The 21,338-nt window shown below is 36.4% G+C and overlaps 3 protein-coding genes across 4 annotated transcripts; 2 read left to right on the top strand and 1 right to left on the bottom strand.

Annotated features, from left to right (window-relative positions):
• Nucleotides 1-5,596: 5,596 nt before the first annotated feature.
• On the top strand, nt 5,597-11,938 carry LOC130962133 (gamma-tubulin complex component 4 homolog). 2 transcript variants are annotated; one of them, XM_057888233.1, is made up of 16 exons: nt 5,597-5,975; nt 6,114-6,411; nt 6,516-6,652; nt 6,997-7,095; nt 7,275-7,395; nt 7,628-7,894; nt 8,112-8,192; nt 8,283-8,366; nt 8,567-8,653; nt 8,772-8,827; nt 8,907-9,089; nt 9,545-9,770; nt 10,213-10,301; nt 10,602-10,755; nt 11,027-11,149; nt 11,377-11,938. In XM_057888233.1, exons 1-16 carry the CDS (start codon nt 5,818-5,820, stop codon nt 11,443-11,445), a joined length of 2,232 nt encoding a protein of 743 aa, XP_057744216.1. In that variant the 5' UTR covers nt 5,597-5,817; the 3' UTR covers nt 11,446-11,938. The 2 variants fall into 2 exon arrangements, with proteins under 2 accessions (XP_057744216.1, XP_057744217.1); XM_057888234.1 differs by lacking the exons at nt 5,597-5,975; nt 6,114-6,411 and having other exon boundaries at nt 6,992-7,095.
• On the bottom strand, nt 11,932-14,773 carry LOC130962134 (O-methyltransferase 1, chloroplastic). The gene is made up of 7 exons (XM_057888235.1): nt 14,437-14,773; nt 14,007-14,158; nt 13,795-13,915; nt 13,289-13,413; nt 13,037-13,165; nt 12,760-12,924; nt 11,932-12,189 (listed from the first exon to the last, which is right to left on the bottom strand). The coding sequence occupies exons 1-7, from the start codon at nt 14,639-14,641 to the stop codon at nt 12,118-12,120; spliced, it is 969 nt and encodes a 322-aa protein (XP_057744218.1). The 5' UTR covers nt 14,642-14,773; the 3' UTR covers nt 11,932-12,117.
• An 839-nt stretch (nt 14,774-15,612) lies between these two features.
• Nucleotides 15,613-18,878, top strand: LOC130961330 (blue-light photoreceptor PHR2). The gene is made up of 4 exons (XM_057887150.1): nt 15,613-16,863; nt 17,654-17,883; nt 17,979-18,080; nt 18,607-18,878. Exons 1-4 carry the CDS (start codon nt 15,829-15,831, stop codon nt 18,686-18,688), a joined length of 1,449 nt encoding a protein of 482 aa, XP_057743133.1. The 5' UTR covers nt 15,613-15,828; the 3' UTR covers nt 18,689-18,878.
• The last annotated feature ends 2,460 nt before the right edge of the window (nt 18,879-21,338 follow it).

Here is a 21,338-nt window from a genome sequence, read left to right as displayed (position 1 = left end):
CAAACGAAAGTCAACACGCGAATTCCAATGCATGATATCTCTTATTTTGAGCACCAATGGATCAATAAACCCAAAACCATCTTGAGTAACAAGATTAAATGCTTTCACACAATCCGTCTCACAAATAACATCTCGTTGATCCACATCCCAAGCTAAGAGATATCCTCTCCAAATAGCAAACAATTCTCCTTGAATAATACTATTACTCTCAATCATTCCCAAACACCCCATTTGCCAGCTCCCATTACAATCTCTAATAACACAAGCAAAACCAACACTATCACCCGAACCAAAATAACTAGCATCACAATTAATCTTAAAAGTACCAATGAATGGGGGATTCCAAAAACCATTTAGAGTAGAGGGAAGGGACATACGTTGTAATTCAAAAATATTCCTAAGCTATTTTTCTGAGGTCAATGCCAGACAAATCACTTTTTCTGGAGGCCAAGTTTCATGGGGATTAAATATGTCATTATTCCTTGCTCGCCATATCCACCAAAGTCTCGAAAAGAACTTGAACGGATGCTCTCTGCTATGATACAAGAACCAGTTCTTCAAATCCAAAGGATGACAAGAAATATCCAACCTATGCCAGACAAGCTGAGCTTTTGGACAATCCCGGATACAATGTAAAACCGATTCCTGGCTAGAAAGACATCTTGGACACCTATCCGATGACGACATCCCTCTTCTAAAGCGAAAACTTGCAGTAGGAAGAGCCTCCTTAAGACACAACCAAGCCAAAAACTTATGCTTTTCCGGAACAAGCTGACGCCAAAGCCAAAACCAATTCTCCCGCTCCTCCCAACCAAACAGTTACTTACACAACCACAAGTAACCATTGCGTGAGTTATAGACTTTGGAAGCAGACCCACTCCAATACCAACCCACTTCCAGACCTGCTTGTTCATCTGGATTGTAAAAGAGAATATTACCTTTCAGATTTTGATATAAAGGAGAATAAAAAGTATCCAAATGCCACCTACCAACCGACCAAATATCCTGTATCCGGATATTCGAATCAGAAATGTGAACATAATCCATCTCATTAGATAACCGTCCTTCTCTTCTCCAGCTAGAATTTAATTATAATAACACTCAGTTATGTTGGATTATTGGCCAAAAAGTAAAAAAGAAAAGTTAATGGTAAACATGGTGTTATCATAAATTTATACCTTAAAATAGTATATATCATAAAAATTATAGCAAATATTTGTTTATAATTATTTCTTATAGCGAACGTATGTTTTAATTTCTTATATAATTAAAAACAATTTTTGTAGAAGTTAGTTTTAGGATTTGTTTGGATGAGCTCTTTATTTTTTTTAATGATTTTTTTAAAAAGTTTTTAAAAAATAAAAATAATTTTATGTTTAAATATTTTATGTTAAAAAATTTATTTATTTATTAATTATATTTGGGTATAATAATATAATTTTTTTTTAAAATATAAATCGTAAGCTTGTAGTTTCTAAAAATAAAATATCTTTTGTTTTTTTTTAATATTTTTACTTTATCATTAAAAATTTGTCAAATACGATAAAAAATTAGAAAAAAATTTTCATTCTAACCATTTAATAATACCCAAACAAATCTTATTATCTATTTATAAAAAATGTTAAAAAATAATTTTTTAATAAAGATGATTATTTTAAAAAATTTACTGTAAAATATAAAAGGCAATCTTTTCAGTAAAAAGTTACATTTTTAAGGGCAATTTACATAAATAAATAAAGTGGGAGAATTATTTACGTAAATGTGCAAATCTGTTTGTTGTTACAATTTTGTGCAAAAATGAATATTATGTAAACCGTGGCAACCCACCACGGTTTCAAAACAAACATAAACCGTGGGAGGTCACCACGGATTAGGAAGAAATTATTTTGCATGTAAACCGTGGGAGGTCACCACGGTTTACGTTGGAAGAAGGGTGTTCATAAACCGTGGGGAGTCACCACGGTTTATGTAGACTTAAATAAGGTGGTGAAGATCTATATATATGTGGGTGATTGAAGCACCAGAAGAGATCATTCTCACAATGTGCATTATAATATAAACCATACATGAATACATGAAATACTCTGAATCAGGCACTCACTACATAGTGAAAAGATAAATATTATTTAACAGTAAGTCTGAAATACATAAACACTAACAATCATGCACATTACATAAAGTAATTAGCATGCTGAATACATAACGTAGCTACCAAGATCAATACATAACGTAACTAACATGATCAACACATAACGTAACTACCATGATGAATACATAAATAAAGAAACAAAGTACTGGACAGGAAGATATAGCATAACTAATCAGAATCCTCAATGGTGTCACTGTCATCATCATCGAACTGGCCAAGCAAGTGCCCTCCGGTGCCACACAAAGTAGGACGTCTAACCCGCCTAGGTCGCTGATCTGGCGCTGGTGCTGTGGGGTGTGCGGGAGCCGCGCTGAAAGCGGAGGCAGGTGTACCTCCTAAAGCAAACCATGGGTCGGACGGCGAAACTGCTGGCTCGTTCAGGTCAACTGCCAACTGAGCCTGAACATCGTCACTGCCTGGCTGCTGCGCACGAAACTGGGCATCCTCCTCAGGCATCTGTGGCCTATAATGGGTCTGATCATCATCCCTAAGCATGTCAGCTATGTCTCGGTAAAACTCGGACTCAGTAACGAGATCAGCAATGTCCACCCCAACAGCTGCGGTCGTAAACTCGGCATAACCAAATGGGCTCACGTTCGCAAACATATGTGAGCTAGAACCCACGTCGAACGTCGGCTGATCCATGGCTGATGCTGATCCAACTACATCCTCAGCGGCGACGTGACCAGTGCCGCCCCCCTGCTCGGATGGTCCTCCATCAGGCCCACCTCGACGGTCAGGCCGCGCAGGTGGCCGTCTGCCTCTACGTCGAGGAACACGGTAGTCCACTGGATCCCCAGCCTCAGCTCCAGGAACGTCCTGCTCCAATCGGTCGGCAAACTCCCTCCACTCGCGATCCGTGGTCCGGGTCCCAATACGGCGACGCCTATCAACTCGTCTGTTATCCGGTCTGTCATAAACATGAACTCTAGGAGGTGCCTGGGACGACCCTCTGTGACGAGCCTCCTTAGTCAACACAATCGGCCTCGGATCCTGAAATGCTACATCTGGGGATAGGAACCTGTGCGCCACACGGCACCACCACTCTAGGTAATCTGATGATGGACCAGGGTCGAGGACACGATCGACCCATATGACCGACTGATGCCGGTTCTCCCAATACTGGTGCCACTCCCGATAATATGAAGGAAACCACCAGTCCCCACCCCTACCATCCTTCGCATGTAGCCAATCTATGTTCAGAGCTACATCTGGGAGAGGCTGAACACCGCCGAACTGGGGTAGAACCCTATCCACCTGATGCCACTCTATCGCAGCAAAATATATGAGGCTAGTGACGGCCGTCCACAGCCGTCGGTGCTGATCAACTAGTATCTCCGGATGAATAACAGCAGTAACATCAGCAGAAGAGTAAGGCTCCCACACAAACTGCATAGAACACAGTAAGACGTTCATGAGGCAGTGCAATGTAAGAAAAACTAGATCTACCATCAGTAATAAATAAGTCACTCGCGTCGTGGACAAGCAACCGATCAAGTGCAAGGCGTGCGGAAACTAATCTCTGTGCCCCTGCATCGTTCCTCGGAACAAACTCCGCCCACCTACAATTTAAATTTACATGATATCAAACCAAACCATAACACAGTTGCAATTTTTACAATTTATGAACGCATATTTTTAAACCATACCTAGAAGCAAGCGGAAAACCAAACCGGTCAAAACCAGTGGGCCTCAGAGTGGGAAACCTTCAGAAAATCCAAGACTGTAGTAGGTGTAGCGGCCCAGCCAAGTTAACGACGTTCCTGTTTGTACCACGACAAAGACACCTATACAACCAGGCTAGTGCAGCGGATCCCCAGCTATATCTGCCCAACTCATCCAATGATGCCAAATAAGGCAACCAGCGAAGGTGTACCCTGTTTGCATTCTTGTCCGCAAACAGCTGAGACGACAAGAGCATCAGGATATAAGCCCGTGCGTATACACGAACTGTCTCATCAGTAGCATCTGCAGGGAGAACACGGAACCTCTCGTGGAACCAGGTGTAGCACACTGTCATCTGCTTCACTTTACTCTGCGGAGGCAACTCCCCGAACAACTCCCGGAACCACACCCATGCTGGTCTACCGTGTTCCATCAGATTCTCAAACTCAGTCAAGCACCCACTAACGGGTGCACCATCAATCGGCAAACCCAGTTGATACGCAACATCCTGAAGAGTAATGGTGCACTCACCAAACGGCATGTGGAACGTGTGGGTCTCCGGACGCCAACGCTCAATAAATGCGCTAAGCAGAGGCTCATCAACCCAGAACCAATGACTGTTTAGCCTAGCAAGATGATACAACCCCGCAGTCTCCAGATAGGGTATAATCCTGTCATGTAAGGGCATATTCTGCTGCCGCCTAACGGCTGTAATAACCCTACTAGGCTGCAAAACGTTCGTAATAAATAAATCCATTAACATACAACGATTACAAACAACAACATACATAATACTGGTGCTAAGATAACTGTGCACATTAAATTCATGGATTCTCTTATCCTCTACTAAATACTGAAGCTAACAAAACTGTGCACTCACAACAACAAATTAACAATTTAAATTCATGAATAAAACCTTTGAATAAAATACAATAATGATAACAACAAATTGTGCAAAAATACTAAAAACACAGTAAGAAGATAAATAAGCATAACAAATTATGCATTACTTACAAATAAACCGATAATATCATTAATATTTATGTAAATAATATTAATCAGAATCACAAAACAGGTAAACGTAATAAAATAAAAATATTTACTACCAATATTCCTACTAACATATCAATTGCTATATTAGAATTAAATTTAATTACAATAATAATAACAATAACAGTTACTAACCTCTTCGTCGATATTTCCTGCCACGTGAGCGATGCCATTTAGTCGGTACAATCGATCCTCATCCTCCTCCATTGGCCCCACCACCCACTTCTCCTTCACTACCTCCAATCCTTTTCACAAACTCTCTCTACCACAATGAATCCAACTTTTTTTCCAAAGGTAGCAAATGAATCCGTCCCAGCCTTCAACGGATTACATATATATATAGATACACGTAAACCGCGGTGGGTTACCGGGTTTTACGTTCAAAGTTGCACTCTACATAAACCGTGGTGACTCCCCACGGTTTATGAACAAGCTTTCTCCAACGTAAACCGTGGTGACCTCCCACGGTTTACATGCAAAACAATGTCTTCCTAATCCGTGGTGACCTCCCACGGTTTATGTTTGTTTTAAAACCGTGGTGGGTTGCCACGGTTTACATAATATTCAATTTTGCACAAAATCGTAACAAGAAACAGATTTGCACATTTACGTAAATAATGCTTCCACTTTATTTATTTATGTAAATTGCCCCATTTTTAAACCAAAATAATCACTTTTATTCTTTGTTTCTTTATTTTTAATTTTATTTTCTCCGAGCGGTTTGGAAGAAAAATGAGCGTAGCAAAGGAAGCAAAGCCTGCAACTTTCACTTTGGAGTTTGGACTCTCTCTTCCAACTTTCTTCTCAGCTGCACCAACCACAAATTCTAATCACTCTCAATTTTCATTGTTAATCACTAACACCATTAACGATTTACTATCCCTCACAAAATTCACATGAACAGTTACCACAATCCATAGCTACATTTTCCGCCAAAACCTCGCATTTTCAAAATGCTGCACGAGCTTCTGATGGCGTTGCTGGGCTACACCGGCGACTTGATCGTCGACCGCCGTGAGGAGAATCACCTCCTCTCCGACCAAACCCCAATTTCCGACGAATGCACCTTCACTCTCGCTCCCGATATCTCCTTCATCGACCCTAGCGACAGGTTCTGCTTTCTCTCTCTTCTCTCTCTACCCCCAAAGTTCAAATCTTTTCCCAAACCCCATTAAACCTTCTAACAATTGAGACTTGTTGAGCTGTGACACTGCACTTAGGGATTGAAATTGATTGTGCGTTGTTGCAGGCAGCTTATTGAGAAGATCATTGCATTGGGATTTTATTATAGGGAGCTTGATCGATTCACATGCAAGTCTAGAAATTTAAGCTGGATTAGGTCTTCAACTGCATATTTGAATGCAAAACCTTTGGGGAATGTTTCTGATGTGTCGAAAGTAGAAAAGCCTAGTATTTATCGTAGGGCACTAGCCAATGGAATTGTTGAGGTTCTCTCGATTTACAGGTCAGCTGTTCTGCATATTGAACAGTTGTTGTTATCTGAAACCAAGCCCATCTTGGCTACGGTCACTCAAGGCCTTAACAAGGTGGAGTTCGTTTAGTTTTTCTTTTTTCTTTTTTTTTTTTCTTCTCTTGTTTATGCAGGGCTTTCTTTTTTGTGTTGACTTTGTTTTTTGGATGTGCTTTTCAGTTTTTTACCATCTTGCCACCTCTGTATGAGCTCATACTAAAGATTGAACGTGATGATATTCGAGGGGGTCAGCTTCTTAATCTTCTATATAAAAGATGCCATTGTGGAGTTCCTGAACTGCAGACATGCATGCAAAGGTATATGGTTCTTTTCTCACAATATTCTTGTTATTGGTAAGATGCATGCTATGTCATTTCCAGCTATATGATCTGTATAAAATTTGGGTTTGTACAAGTCAATAAATGTTTACATATTTAACTTGTAAATATGTTAGGTTTAGTAATTGGTATAATATATAATGTAGACAAATCATTGGAGTGAAGGGAAAAATTATCGAAGGGTATTGTGTTGGGTTGGGTTGCATTTTAGTGATGTTTTATTTTATTATGTTTTTTGAAATGCTAAGCTCTTTGTATCGACTTTGATCTCGCTCCCTGCTAATTAGTTGACCATTTTTCGGTTATTGTTTTTCAAAGCTTAGGCTTCTTTGGCACGCACATCAGGTGATGTATAATCAACTTGCTTCATGGATGGTTTATGGAATTCTTCAAGACCAGCATGGAGAGTTTTTCATTAGGAGGTAAAGCAATATTTTAGCTAGTATACTGTTGATATGCATGTATATGTCTCTTCAATTCTTTTAAAACTTTGCAGTTGTTTGGATAACGTTGAAGATTTCTGATTTCTTAGTCTCTGAGATCTGATATTTTCAATTACTTTGCAAATTATATACTTGACCTTATTCATTCTACACTTTAGGCAAGAAGATAGAGAGGTAGAGAATAGCTCATCTAATTCAGACATCTCTGACAAGTTGGCACGCATGTCAGCTAATGATGCATCTCTATCTGATTGGCACTTGGGCTTTCATCCTTATTGGGTAATTACTCTTATTCCAATTCCTGACATGTGATGCAGTGTGTTTGTTTCAACAGATGAAAATTGTTCTAGTTGTTAATATATTGTGGAGTTAATTTTGCTTTTACTTTAAATTGGCAGGATACGAAGGTTCATACAAATAAATTTCATAAACTTTCCAATACATGGACTTTATTTTTGAAACTCATGAGTTAATGAACTTTGCCAATTTATTTATACTTTTTGTTTTGCAGGATATGCTGCCAGAGTATATACCTATGCATGTTGCAGAATCAATTCTTTTTGCTGGTAAAGCTGTTAGGGTTCTACGGAATCCTAGTCCTTCCTTCCAGTCTGGGGATGCTGTGTATCCTCAAATACCAAAAAGCTTTCAGAAAATACATGGATTAGCAGGGCGTTTTCATTTTCAGAGGGAGCCCCTAATTAATTCAGGAATGGGAGAAGATTTACTTCCACAAAATGAGTCAGATAAGATTGAAGCAATGCTCCTCGACCTAAAGGTTTCCGTCTCCTAACCTATCACTTAACTGTATTCTTTATACTAATTTGTTATTTTATTGCCTTCTATTACACGTTCGTTAGGTTATTGGTGAACTTGTATAGTTCGGTTTTCTTTGACAATGCTAACTGATTGATGGATTATGCCTTCTGATATGGATTCTCTTGCCCATTTTCCAACTAGGCTTAAGTTGCAATCTCATAGTTAGTTTTCCACAGGAATCATCTGAATTTCATAAAAGATCATTTGAATGTGCTGTGGATTCTATTCAGGCTATTGCAGCCAGTCGTCTCTGGCAGGTGCTTAACATCATATTTCAGTTCATATGTTCGTTAGTATTTGGTGCATTTGCATTCTACACCATTCATGTTGATTCTCTCTGTCCACAGCTTGTGGTTGTCCGAGCTGACTTGAATGGTCACTTGAAGGCCCTGAAAGACTATTTTCTTTTGGCAAAAGGAGATTTCTTCCAGGTGAAGTATGAAAGTTATCTATACTACTAACATTTTTCTCTGACTTGTGTTGATTCTTATTTTTTATTGATCCTTTTTATTTTTTGTATGAGGATCTTTTGTCCTTCTTGCCTTTTGTAATAACCTTTTCTAATTACTAATATTTTGTCTTTTATGAAAAATACTGACATTTTTTATACATGCATCATTTTCTGTGCTAGTGTTTCCTTGAGGAAAGTCGCCAGCTAATGCGTTTGCCACCTCGGCAATCAACTGCTGAAGCTGATCTTATGGTGCCATTTCAGCTGGTTAGTTTAATTTTGCATATGATCTTTACTTCTTAACGCGGTTCATCCTTTAGCTATTTAAGCTTGTTCATGTTTTAACTACATCAATGAAAGCTGATTCCAATTCCTTGAAATGCAGGCTGCGTTAAAAACTATTGGTGAGGAAGACAAATATTTCTCTAAAGTATCCTTGCGGTAAGGTTCTGCCTTCTTTTTTAGTTCTTCTGTTTAAGTTAGCTTGGAGCTGTTATGAAATGTTCTTTCCCTCTTCTAGGATGCCATCTTATGGGATCACTGTTAGACCTTCCTCATTGGATGTATCAAGGGCAAACACTTCAGCAGATGGAAGCTCTGGTGCTTCTTCAGAAATGTCACTTGATGGTTGGGATGGTCTTGCCCTTGAGTATTCTGTTGATTGGCCTTTGCATTTGTTCTTTACTCAAGAAGTCCTCTCTAAGTATGGTTTTACTCCTATAATATTGATATTAATGGTGGATTCTTTCCTCTTCCTATCCTGCTTAGATATACTCAAATTGATTGGATTCCCTTCTGAAATGATAAATTTAGAAATTGTTATGGCCTCATAGATGCAAACTGTGTCATCAAGGCATATAGGAGATGTTGAATACCTTAAAGGGACCATTGGTTTAGGAGAGACATCTTTTGTAGAGGATATATCTTGTGAGAGATCATTGGTTATTAATTATGAATAAATCTTTGCTATGGTATGGTCAAGATTAATGAGTTCTTAAAATAAAATTAAAAAAGTCAAATGACTTTGTCTGTTAATTTTGACCATTTATGTGAGACTCAATAATCCTGTTCTTGTATTAGGACAATAATGTGACATTACATGGCTTAATAAAACATGATATTTTTCAATAGGTCACTAAATTTTGGCACAATTAACAGATATCTTAGAGTTTTCCAATACTTACTGCGGCTCAAACGAACACAAATGGAGTTAGAGAAACTGTGGGCATCTGTAATGCATCAATATCACCGTGATTTTGCCAAACGCAAAAAGGATCGAGCTAAGAGCCCAACGGCACAGCAGAAATCTCAGCGATCTCGACCAATGTGGCGTGTTAGAGAACATATGGCATTCTTGATCAGAAATCTCCAATTTTATATTCAGGTTGTTCTACATGACTTGATATGCTAAAAATTTTAGATGACTGCGATAATCATTGTTAGAAGTTGTTGTGTGATCTATTACACTAGTTCAATGCTGTTGTGCTAATTATATACTCATGCACTTAATAACTTACTTAAAATGCTTCATATGAGCAGAAATGGAACAAATGGTGATCAACAGATCTTGTACAATTTATGTTCTTTTCATCTCTGCATATTTCATTTTTGCGCATATTTGTTCAATATATTTACGAATTTTGATGTCATTTCAAATTTGTATGGTTTTTCTACTGCTTGGGTTAGCATGAGTGATTTTTAAATGTAAATGTAAATTATTAGTTGTAGGCAGATACTTCTGTTGTATTGATAAAGAAGGCGGAGCACTGGAAAAACAAAAAGAAAAATTCTATTTCATGTTTTATAACCTCTGCTTTCCTTTGCAGGTGGATGTAATAGAGTCTCAATGGAATATCTTACAAACACATATCCAAGATTCTCATGACTTCACGGAACTTGTGGGGTTTCATCAAGAGTAATAATTTCTCAATTGCATGCTTTAAATTTTTTACATCTTATAGGTTGACGTAAATATGTATTATTACCAAACTATTTAACGTGCAAAATTATTATGGTCATAAATGTATTCATTCAAATTAAATATGGCTTGTTGTTGACCATCAAATAACCAAGTATTACCAAATTTATTGTTAGCTCGTTAAGGTTGCTATTTTTATTCCTTATGGGATATCCCCCCCCCCCCCCCCCCCCCCCCTCTTTTTCAAAATATTGCTTATTACAGCATCCTTAATACATTATGTTATGTCTCCAACAGGTATCTATTAGCCTTAATTTCGCAAACGTTCTTGGACATTGGTTCTGTGTCAAGGATACTGGATAGCATCATGAAGCTCTGCCTACAATTCTGCTGGAATCTTGAAAACCAAGATCATTGTTCAAATACTGTGGAACTGGAACACATAGCTGAGGTAATTGTGCATCACTGATCTTGTCAAATAACTCGACAATGAGTATAGCCATTATTCTCTCATACTGGTTATATATTGATTAGAGGTATGTCTGAAAATTTTTAGGTAAGGAAGAAATTAATAGATAATAACAACTAAGCCGTTTACCGCTCAAGTTTAGATTGGTTATATGGATTATACACTGTCCTAAACCAGTCTCATTTAACTCAACCTTTTATTATTAAACCATTGTCTTCAATTTATATTCTTACGTTTGCTTTAATTTCTATAGGAATTCAACAAGAAATCAAATTCCTTGTACACTATACTGCGCAGCAGCAGGCTTGCTGGGAGTCAGCGGGCTCCATTCTTAAGACGTTTTCTCTTGCGGTTAAATCTGAATTCCTTCTTCGAGGTAAATCAGTCAGATAGATACTTGGTGTATATCTAGTTTCCTTTTCTATTATCTGTTTTTTATTTCTTGTTTGCAGTCTTTAATACAGAAGTGCTTCCTTGTTTTAATCTGTTTTTATGTTTCTAAGATTATGTGAAAGAAATAACCAAAACAAGAAAATCCTGTCTTTCTGACTTAATTGTTTAGATCATTTTTCTTAATCGAGCTCTTGTTTTGTCCCTTAACAGGCAACTGCAAGGGGAGTTCTGAATGTTGTCAGACCACGGCCGTCGCTTCCTGTTTTGAATCAACAGTAGTATCTTTCCACTGCAACTTCAAAGTTCTTCTGTTGTTTTTATAGGGGGTATTGACATGTGACCTTCGGTTGAGTACATTCACACTATTCATCCGCCGCACCTTGTTTCGAGGATGAGTTTTGGACTGTTGAGTGTTGACAATCAAGTTGCTATCTGCTGGCCATTTCCATTTGACCATCTTGCAACTGCCCTTTTGAAATTCCACTTCATTACTAGCTCATTGATTTATTTTACTGTAAATACAATTCAGTTTGGTGGTTTCATGCGTGTGCTTCTTAGATGGTAGCTGGTAGGTGGATATTTTGTTGTCTTAGTAGTGTGAGAGCTATGAGCAGTGATTGGTGTATATAGTGTCACTTTTCTTTTTTTAACTTATTTTAAGGTTTATTGAAGTTTCTGTTATTTTTCACTAGAGATACTTTATTAACAAGTTTATTCTCACTCTTAATGTTCTGTGAGCGTCTAAATTTTCATGGAAATTGCCATTTTTCATTTGCCTAGCCAAGGATCACATTAAATCAAATTGACTCTTCTCACAAGTTTGCATAATGAAGGTTATTCACTGAGCAAACTGGCACTTGGTAGTTGATAATTTGAATCTGCTCAATCAAATTATAAACTTACAATTATGCATGCAAACTTCCAACACTATAGGAATATATCTAATTACTTCTATAACTCTTCAAAGCCTTCTTCATCCCCTTCATCCTCTACCCTTTGGAATTGCCTTCTCCATGCTTCCATCTGCCAAAATATCAATGCTTTATAGTCACTTGAGTTTTACAATGCCAATTGTAACTTCAATACAATATGAAATGAAAATTAGTATCATATAAAAAAGCTTGATCTCTGAAGAAACCATCCATCATTGATGTCTTCTCATGACCAAAAACCATATAGATGTGAAAAATAGGGTAAATTAGATTTCATTATTCGGAGTTACATGATATTATACACGACACATCTCTTGGCAAAATATCAAAAACATGAAAAAAATTGGGTAATAATAATATTAATAATAATAATAATAATAATAATAATAATAATAGATCAGATTTTTTTTTAATTTCTTAAAAATATTTTACTTAATTTTCAAGTTTCGCCAAATAATCAAAGTTGTTGACATGACATCATTAGAGGAGAAAACATGGCTTAAACTCAATGTAAAAGATGTTGGTATCAACTTTTATATAATAAAAATAAATAGATAAATAGATGTTATTTAACAGAAATCTTAAGAGAAGTTAGTGTACAATTTTACCAAGGAGTGAGGCCAAGGAAAGACAAATTTGTAGTGAAGAGAAGATGTCTCACCTGATCATCTGAAAGTCGCAGTTGTTCAGCAACAAACAGCTTGTTACTGTAATGTGCTGAAGCAAATTCTTCTTTTGAACTTTCAGAAACTCCTTTATGATTAATCATTTCGACACGAAAGCCGTTGCTCATGAATAGTTTATCCAGCCATGGCTTTGTGTTGGACTGTCCAAAGCATCAGCAGAAAAAAGCTTGTTTACTTAGAAAATTTGGTACATTCATAACTCAATGCATCTTAAAATAACTCAATTTACTTGAAAATTAATAGCAAACTAACCTTGATATCTGTTTCTGCATCAGATAAAAATGTAGGCAACTCTCCCAGAAAAAAGCTTCCCTCCATGGCCAAACTGCTTAACATTGACAAAACTTCTTCAAAATTTGCCGATGTCATCATAGGAAACCCCTGCAGGAATAAACTCTAATGAGTAACATTATTTGAATTCCTCTTTTTTCTTTCTTTCATGATTTGCCAACTTTGTTTGAGTTCAATTGTTTATCAATGTGAAAGAATTATAAACTGAATCACCTGCATTGCCCATATACTTGGCCTACTACCATTATATCCTCTAAGTTGCAAATTTTGCTTTATGTCAGATGATTCCAAAGGAATATGATAGAATAAGCTACCTTTGGGAACCTTAGCCCCAGCACCTGAATCAAAAGAAAGAAACACAATTAGGTATCTATAACTTCATAATTTTTCTTCCCCTGAAACATGTTCACAGTTTTTTGGTTGGTAGTTGGTATCATATAAGTCTTTGATTTGGTTGAAAACACCATGTAACATACACTTGTTTTCTGGTATAAACATAAAAATGTAACTCACTTCACTCTAAGGTGGTACATATCTTGATTCCTTAACCAGAGAGGTCTTGAATTTGAGCCCTAAGAATCGACTGGCCTAGATGCCAGTGATTACATAATCACATAGGTTTTCCCACTCTGATCATTGTCACTATTATTAAAAGATATTAAATTTTGACCAATAATACATGCTTAAAATACCACAATAACTTGATGAACCATTGTCACCTTCAAGCTTCTCAGCTGCTATTTGAAATATCCTTTCCGGTGATATGTCGAATATTATGGTTGAAGCAGGCCACCGAAGTCTGTACGGCCGCGTATCCATGCCATCAGTTAACAAAACAACCTGCAATCAGAGGAAGTAACCTTATCAAACTATCAGAATACATAAAAAGAAGCACAAATTTATGTCATATGTAAATGCAATCAACTAGTACCTGCTTAACTCCATCAATAAGATTCACTGTATGAAGCAATTTATCATCAATGAACTTAGTTGCAAGGCAATAGGGGTTCAAATCCTGCACCTTTTCCTTGTGAAAATTTTGAGGGACAAGACATGAAGCATATTGGTCCACAAATAAAGGGTCTGCACTTATGAAGAAGAGATACTATGAGTGTTGCTCTTATTTACAACAAGGCATACAAAAGTACATAACATTAATTAGCACAATATTTTTTTGGATACAATTTGTACCAAGAAGTAACAATGAAATAAAGAGAGTATTATTTACACAATTCATATCTTAAGATAATAGCTTGAAACTAAGGAACCTTAAGCACACAATGAATATACAAAATAGTGAACTCCAAATGCTTGATAAAATGTGTCACAGAGAGAAAAAATAACTATGATGTAGTGTTTGCCTGGCCTTAGAGTTTCCTGAGAACGAAGAAAAGCAGAGGTGGTTGCTGAAAGGAATAAAGGGTCATTATTGTTAATGCTGTCATTGTTGAGATTCACTGCAGAAACACAGAATGTTCTCTTGGAGTTGCATCTCAGTGGCATAAGGTGAAAGTTCATGTTCATGTTAACACAATCAACAATGGCAGGTACATGTAAAAAAGCCATTAAGCTATGAAAATTTGTTGACTTTTTCACCTTAACTAGTTACCACTGACCATGATCTTGACCTTGTGTTAAATGTTATTTGTATGTGGTAGTTTCTTGTTTCTTCTAATGGATGAAGGAGAAGACTAAGAAGAAAACCTTGTCTTTGTGTGTAACAGTACACTATTTGATGCAAACCAAAGATTATGCTTCTAGTTCTGGCCCACTTACTAGATTTTCCTGTTTTTTACCGGAGAATGTGTTAATCTGGCTGTTAATTTTATAGAAATATTTGACCACATAGGAAAAAAAATACCAAATTTATGATGTTTTCCAATGGTAAAAGTAAATTATGAATAAACAAAATAAATATAAATTTTGTTTTATTTTATAACAATTATCATATCAAAATTTTTAATAAATTGAAGAAGCACCAAATTTGGTTTAATATAGTGTTTTTCTTATAAAAATTATTTAAATTCACCAAAATGTTTGGTATCCTTTATGAAATGACTTATAAATTGTAACCTTTATTTTGGTTAAATATATTTTAGCAAAAACCTAATAAAACTTTTAGAAATTAGTATTACTAGTAAGGGATTAAAACTCTATCTATCTCTTTTCTTTTATTTTTTAATATACCCAATTTTAATAGTAACAACAATAATAAATTATGCATGATTTATGGTTTGTGAGCATGGAAGGCCTTCCCTCTACATGGATGTCATTTAAAACATGAGTTTAGTGCTATTTCAAAAATGTAGAATAAACATGAACTTAAGCATGTTCAATGTATTGCATTAGACCAAACGCTATTGAAAAGTTAATAAGAAAAAAATAGAAATAAAAAAAGAAAGGTTAGGTGGCAACGGTAACTTTGTGATCTCCAAGTCCTACTTTTATAAAAAGAAAGTCACCAAGAAACACACAATATAAAAACCCCCACAAATGATTATTACATTTACAAAATCCTTCACTTTTGATATTTGCAAACAGAACTCTAAGCCTAAGTAAGGCCAAAAACAAAACAACTCAAAAAGAGAGAGCAATAGTTTGACACACTCTCTCACATTCACCTACTCCTAATCACACCATCATCCTCGAAACCCCACCCAACCCAGAAGCAGAGATAGGTAGGTACAAACATACATAAACCAAATAGCACCCCAAAATAGAGATAGCTTATCTTCAATCTCCAAACACCACCAATGGATTCCAACCACCAAATGCCACAACCACCACACAACACTGACCAAACTAATGAAAGCCAAAACCAAAGCATAGTTCTTTCCGAAGAACACGCCACTCAACAACAACCACCTCCACCACCACCATTTGCAGTGGCTTCACTATCCCTCTCTCTCTCCACCATCCTCCCAACCCATTTCTTCCTCCAACCAAAGACCCAAACTTTGTTCTCTCCCCAACAACCCAATAAGCTCAAAGTCCCAACCCAAGCTTCTTCCCTCACCCACCTTTCTCTCTCTACACCAACCCCATTTTCTCTCTCCTCAAACTCCATTAACAACAAGCTTTCGTTCAAGTCAACAATCTCCCACAATCCACTTCAATCCCCTTTCCCTCTTCTCCCCCATCGCCCCTCTGACCCCTCAGGCGCAGCCGCACTCCGCCGCGCCGCCGTCGTGTGGTTCCGCAACGACCTACGCGTCCACGACAACGAAACCCTAAACACCGCACACAACGAATCACTCTCAATCTTACCTGTTTACTGCTTCGACCCTTCGGATTACGGCAAATCCTCTTCAGGGTTCGACAAGACTGGTCCTTTTCGCGCCAATTTCTTGATCCAATCGGTTTCGAACCTCAGGAAGAATCTTCAAGAACGTGGGTCGGATCTCGTTGTCAGGGTTGGGAAACCAGAAACGGTTTTAGTTGAGCTTGTTAAAGCCGTTGGTGCTGATGCTGTGTATATGCATAAAGAGGTTTCACATGATGAAGTTAAAACTGAGGAGAAGGTGGAGAAGGTTATGAAAGAGGAGAATGTTGAAGTGAAGTGCTTTTGGGGAAGCACATTGTACCATGTTGATGATTTGCCGTTTGGGTTGGAAGATATGCCTTCCAATTATGGAGGGTTTAGAGATAAGGTGAAAGGCTTGGATATTAGGAAGACTATTGAGGCTTTGGATCAGCTCAAAGGTCTGCCGAAGCGCGGCGATGTTGAGCCCGGCGATATTCCTACTTTGACTGACCTTGGCCTTAATCCAGCTGCTAGAATGGCTCAGGTTTGTGTCTTTGGTTTGGTCTGGTTTATGATGATTTTGTGCTTTGATGCATACTTATATTCATATTTGTCTAGCATTATATTGAGTTATTGAGTAATGTAGTTAGTCTTTCGGTTGAATATTTTGGTTCTTATAAGATATGGAATTAATGCATTAGAGGAAAATGCTTAGGTAATACTTATTTTTTTTGTGGGAAGGTAGATGTTGCCTAAACGGTTAGTTATATGATCTGATGGAGGGTAGTCCAATACAATAGCTATAGGTGAAACCATTTAGGAATGTTCATATTTTAGTGTCTTGATTCAAGTGTTTAGACTGGATGTCCAGTGGCAAAGTAGGATGGATTAATTAATGTTGCGGTTATCCTTCGCCCGGTCCTGCCACTTCCCCCCCTACTAATAGATGTTGGACCATAAATGAATCTGTAATACTGCGTTCAATTTAATTCAGGCATCAGCATAAAGTAGTTCTAGATCTTCTCAAAGTGCTTTAGCCTTTAGTTGCTTAAAAAACTTTGAATTCAAAATGTTTTATGGTTTTATACTAGGCAACTAATCATGTCTATATGAATCTGTCATGAAATGGATGAAAACAACTACCAACATAATATGTTTCCTGTTTATTGAGACCTAACTTGAATTCTTTAAGTTTTTACTTGACAAAATATCTCCTCTTTTCTCTTCTTTTCTATTGCCAAATTGTATTTGCCTTGACATTCTTCTGTTCCCTGGAGAAGGCGAATAGATTTTTGGTGAATCGTAATGATTGATTGTCATTGCTCATCATGTAGGAGGGGAAAGCAGCTGCTAATAATTCTATGGTTGGAGGGGAAACTGAAGCCCTACAAAGGCTCAAAAAATTTGCAGCTGAGTGTGAAGCTCAACCAAACAAAGGGATTAAAGATGGTGCACAAGATAGTATTTATGGTGCCAACTTCTCCTGCAAAATTTCTCCATGGTTGGCAATGGGATGCCTCTCTCCTCGTACAATGTTTGAGGAGCTAAAGAAAACTGCCAGCAGGTTCTTTTTTAAATATTCTTTCATTTAATTTAGTAATATCATTTTGTCACATATGCTTGGGATATACATTTACTGATGCATTTTGCCACTAATAGAACCGTTGCTGCTTCATCAAATCGTAATGATGGTGGAAATGGCTCATCCAGCAATGGAACAAATTGGTTGATGTTTGAGTTGCTGTGGAGGGACTTCTTTAGGTAACCTTGTTTGCTCCTCTCTATTTTTTCCTTTGTTGATATTTTAACCTTGAACCCTGAACTTTTGGTGTGACAATTTAAAGTTTCATAATTTGGTATCTTCTTAGTAGAAACTTATAAATTTGTGGCATAAGTGCTATTTTTTCCACACACACACAAAGGGTTATAATTTTTTTTAACTGTCTATCATGAAGTGTTCAACTAAACAGAAAGGAACAAAATTGTGGCATAAGTGTTAATTTTTGCCATCTATCACAATAAACTATGAAACTAACCATTTCTGTTTTAAAGTTGCTACTAATTATTTCTTTGGAAGTTGTAGTCTCTCTCTCTCTCTCTCTCTCTTCCATTACCCAAAAAGAGGACTTTCAGAATAAACTCTTTATCTGCTACACCCAAGTTGGTGTGATATTTGTTAGCAAGCAAGAAAAAAAAAAAGTATCGAAGAATACTTGTTTTTGACAATTAACATGGCTGTTAACTCAGAATGGTTTGCGAACTCCCAACTTTGGTTAATTTTTTCCAGGTTTATTACCAAGAAATATAGTACTCCAAAGAAACAGCAGGAAGCTACTCCAGTCACTGCTTGTACTGGTGCACTTGCTTAAGCTACAAGTTCAAATGGACATAATAAACTTTGTTTCATGATGTGGATTGCTTCCCTAAGCTGATGTTCATTTTTGTAGTGGGAATGAAAACAAGATTTGGTTCCCCCCCTTCTTATTATCTTCTGTTGTAATTGGCAAATAATACTCCTTTTCATTGTGGAAGCCTTCTTATAAATTAGCATTTGGTCTATATGTGCATGTTTTCTGAGTAGGTTATTCCACCTAAATTCAAGTCTCTCCCATCCAATAAAGATGTTTTGTTTCAAATTTGAGTCTTCGTAGTGTTTTCCATGACACTTGTTAGATAAATCCATATATTAATGTGTAGAGTCTTATTCATTGAAAATCACTGTTAAAGGCAATATAATCATTGTTATGACTTCAGTGGGCCAATAGGAATTCTAGACCTTGATAGTATTTGGAATCTTAAAATTTTAAAGTTACCCACGACCAAAAAAAAGTTTATAAAATTACACTTTTATCCAAATATAATTGCCTGCTTCCCAACATTTTCCTTGACTCAATCCAGCCACAGTACAATTAACCAAGTTTAAAGAAAATAAGGAATTGTTAAAATATTACATTGTATATAAAAAAGAAAAAGCTTAAATCTTAGCCTTCCATTTAATTTTTCACTGGTTAAGATTTATGGAATCTTATAAAGCATTTAGTCCTAAGATAAAATCAGATGTCATTGCCGCCAAATGATCAAGTCCAACAACATTAAAGATCAAGGATATGGTTTTGTCCCAATTCAACATCTAAAGATCCTGGCTGATTTTCACTGCCAATAACTTTTCCTCTCAGATGGGACTGTCCTTGTCCATTGAGGGAAAGCATTCCTTCTCTCCCTCCATGAATAGTAAAGGGACGAGTCCCACTTTGAACATCGAAGTTTTGCTTCTCTCACTCATTAATAGAGTGATATCAGATATGATGCAAATTTCTCTCTTCTACTTTGTGAGACAATACATCCAAATCATTTTAATTTTAATTCTGTCTATTACATGCCAAATTCCAACTCTCCACAAAATTCATATATGTGCAATTCTCATCCATCAAATTATCTAGGGGTGTTCATTGATAGGATCGTATCTGTAAATTCGCGGTAAATATCCGCATCCGATCCGAAAATTGCGAATACGATCCGATCCGCAGTCTGATCGGATTGGATAGGATCCGATCCGCACTCTTTACGGATCGGATCGCGGATATCTGCTCTGCATCCGCGTATCCGATACGCAGATTTGCAGATCCGAATAATAATAATTAAAAAATGTAAATATATATATTTGGTATTATATTTACTTGTATGTATGTTTTAGTTAGTAGTTATTATTCATATATTGTTTTATTTTATTTTTGTTATTTAAAAATAAATAAGTTTAAAAGTGTGAAAGAAACATTTTTATTGAATTTCTTTTACACAGAAATATGATTAAAAAAAGAAAGTTCAAGTATGCGGATATACCCGATATTCGATCCGATCTGATCTGCAGATCGGATTAGATTGGATCGAATCTGCCACTAAAAATACGCGAATATCATATCCGATCTGATGAAAATTGTGCGAATCGGATAGAATTTCGGTCATATCCGATTCCATCCGATCCGCGTACACCCCTAAAATTATCCAAATATCCAGAATCCAAATTTCTAAATAACTCCTGATTTTTATATACTTCCATTTTCTCTCCTAATCAAAGTTCACACTTCACGGTCATTTCCACCTCCCTTTACAAAACTTTAGTCCAACAATCACTATACCCAGGAAAAAATTTAGGTGCTTTCGGTGCAAATTATAACTCTTGTACTCATCTATTAGTTAATAGATATTTACAACAAAGTCAGTTTAGCATATATGACATAAATTGATTAGAAAGAGCAAGTCTTTTTATTTACTCTGAAAGCATATAGGAATGAGTCCCCTAACTCAAGAAATTCCCATCTCTCTGAATCATAGTCCATAATGTTAACAAATTTTCAATGATGATGGGCTTGACTGTAATGGTCTCCATTATCAGCATAATGTGAAGAACATGACATGTCATGGTCATTGGAATAAGATGAGCTCCTAATAAGTGTGTGGTTAAATGTGTCTCATCAATTGATTATATTGTTGATACTGATTTAAAAAGCATACATTTTGAAATCAGGTCCACAATTATTAGGAGGAAAATAAACCAACTTGAGCAAAGAAAGGTGCAGATGGAATGCAAAAAAGATGTCATAAGATCAACCATGAGGTGAAACATTAAAGTTTTGTGGTTGTTATGATAAATTATATCAAAAAATTTGGAGTGGTTCAAATTATACAAACATAATACAATTAGCTTTTGAGCTCTTTAAATCAAATATGGGAGAAGTCATAAAAGCCATAGTCCCCACACAATACAATTATTTAGTCATTATTTGCATGTACATATAGGCTATGGTCACATGTCATTTTCACATTTTAAAGGCATCTAGACACTTCCATAGATTTCTATGTATTTCTATGTATTTCAATTAGTATAAAATATAAAATACATTTTAAAAATATAAAAAATAAAATATATATAAATATATAATAACTAATTTGATAACAAATTTAAACAGAAAGCCAATTTTTTTAGTTGACATCAATAATTTTTTTTAATTCTAAATTATA

This window comes from Arachis stenosperma, chromosome 2 (assembly GCF_014773155.1).
Source record: "Arachis stenosperma cultivar V10309 chromosome 2, arast.V10309.gnm1.PFL2, whole genome shotgun sequence".
Lineage (NCBI taxonomy): Eukaryota > Viridiplantae > Streptophyta > Magnoliopsida > Fabales > Fabaceae > Arachis > Arachis stenosperma.
This window is presented reverse-complemented; position numbering and strand designations above follow the sequence as displayed.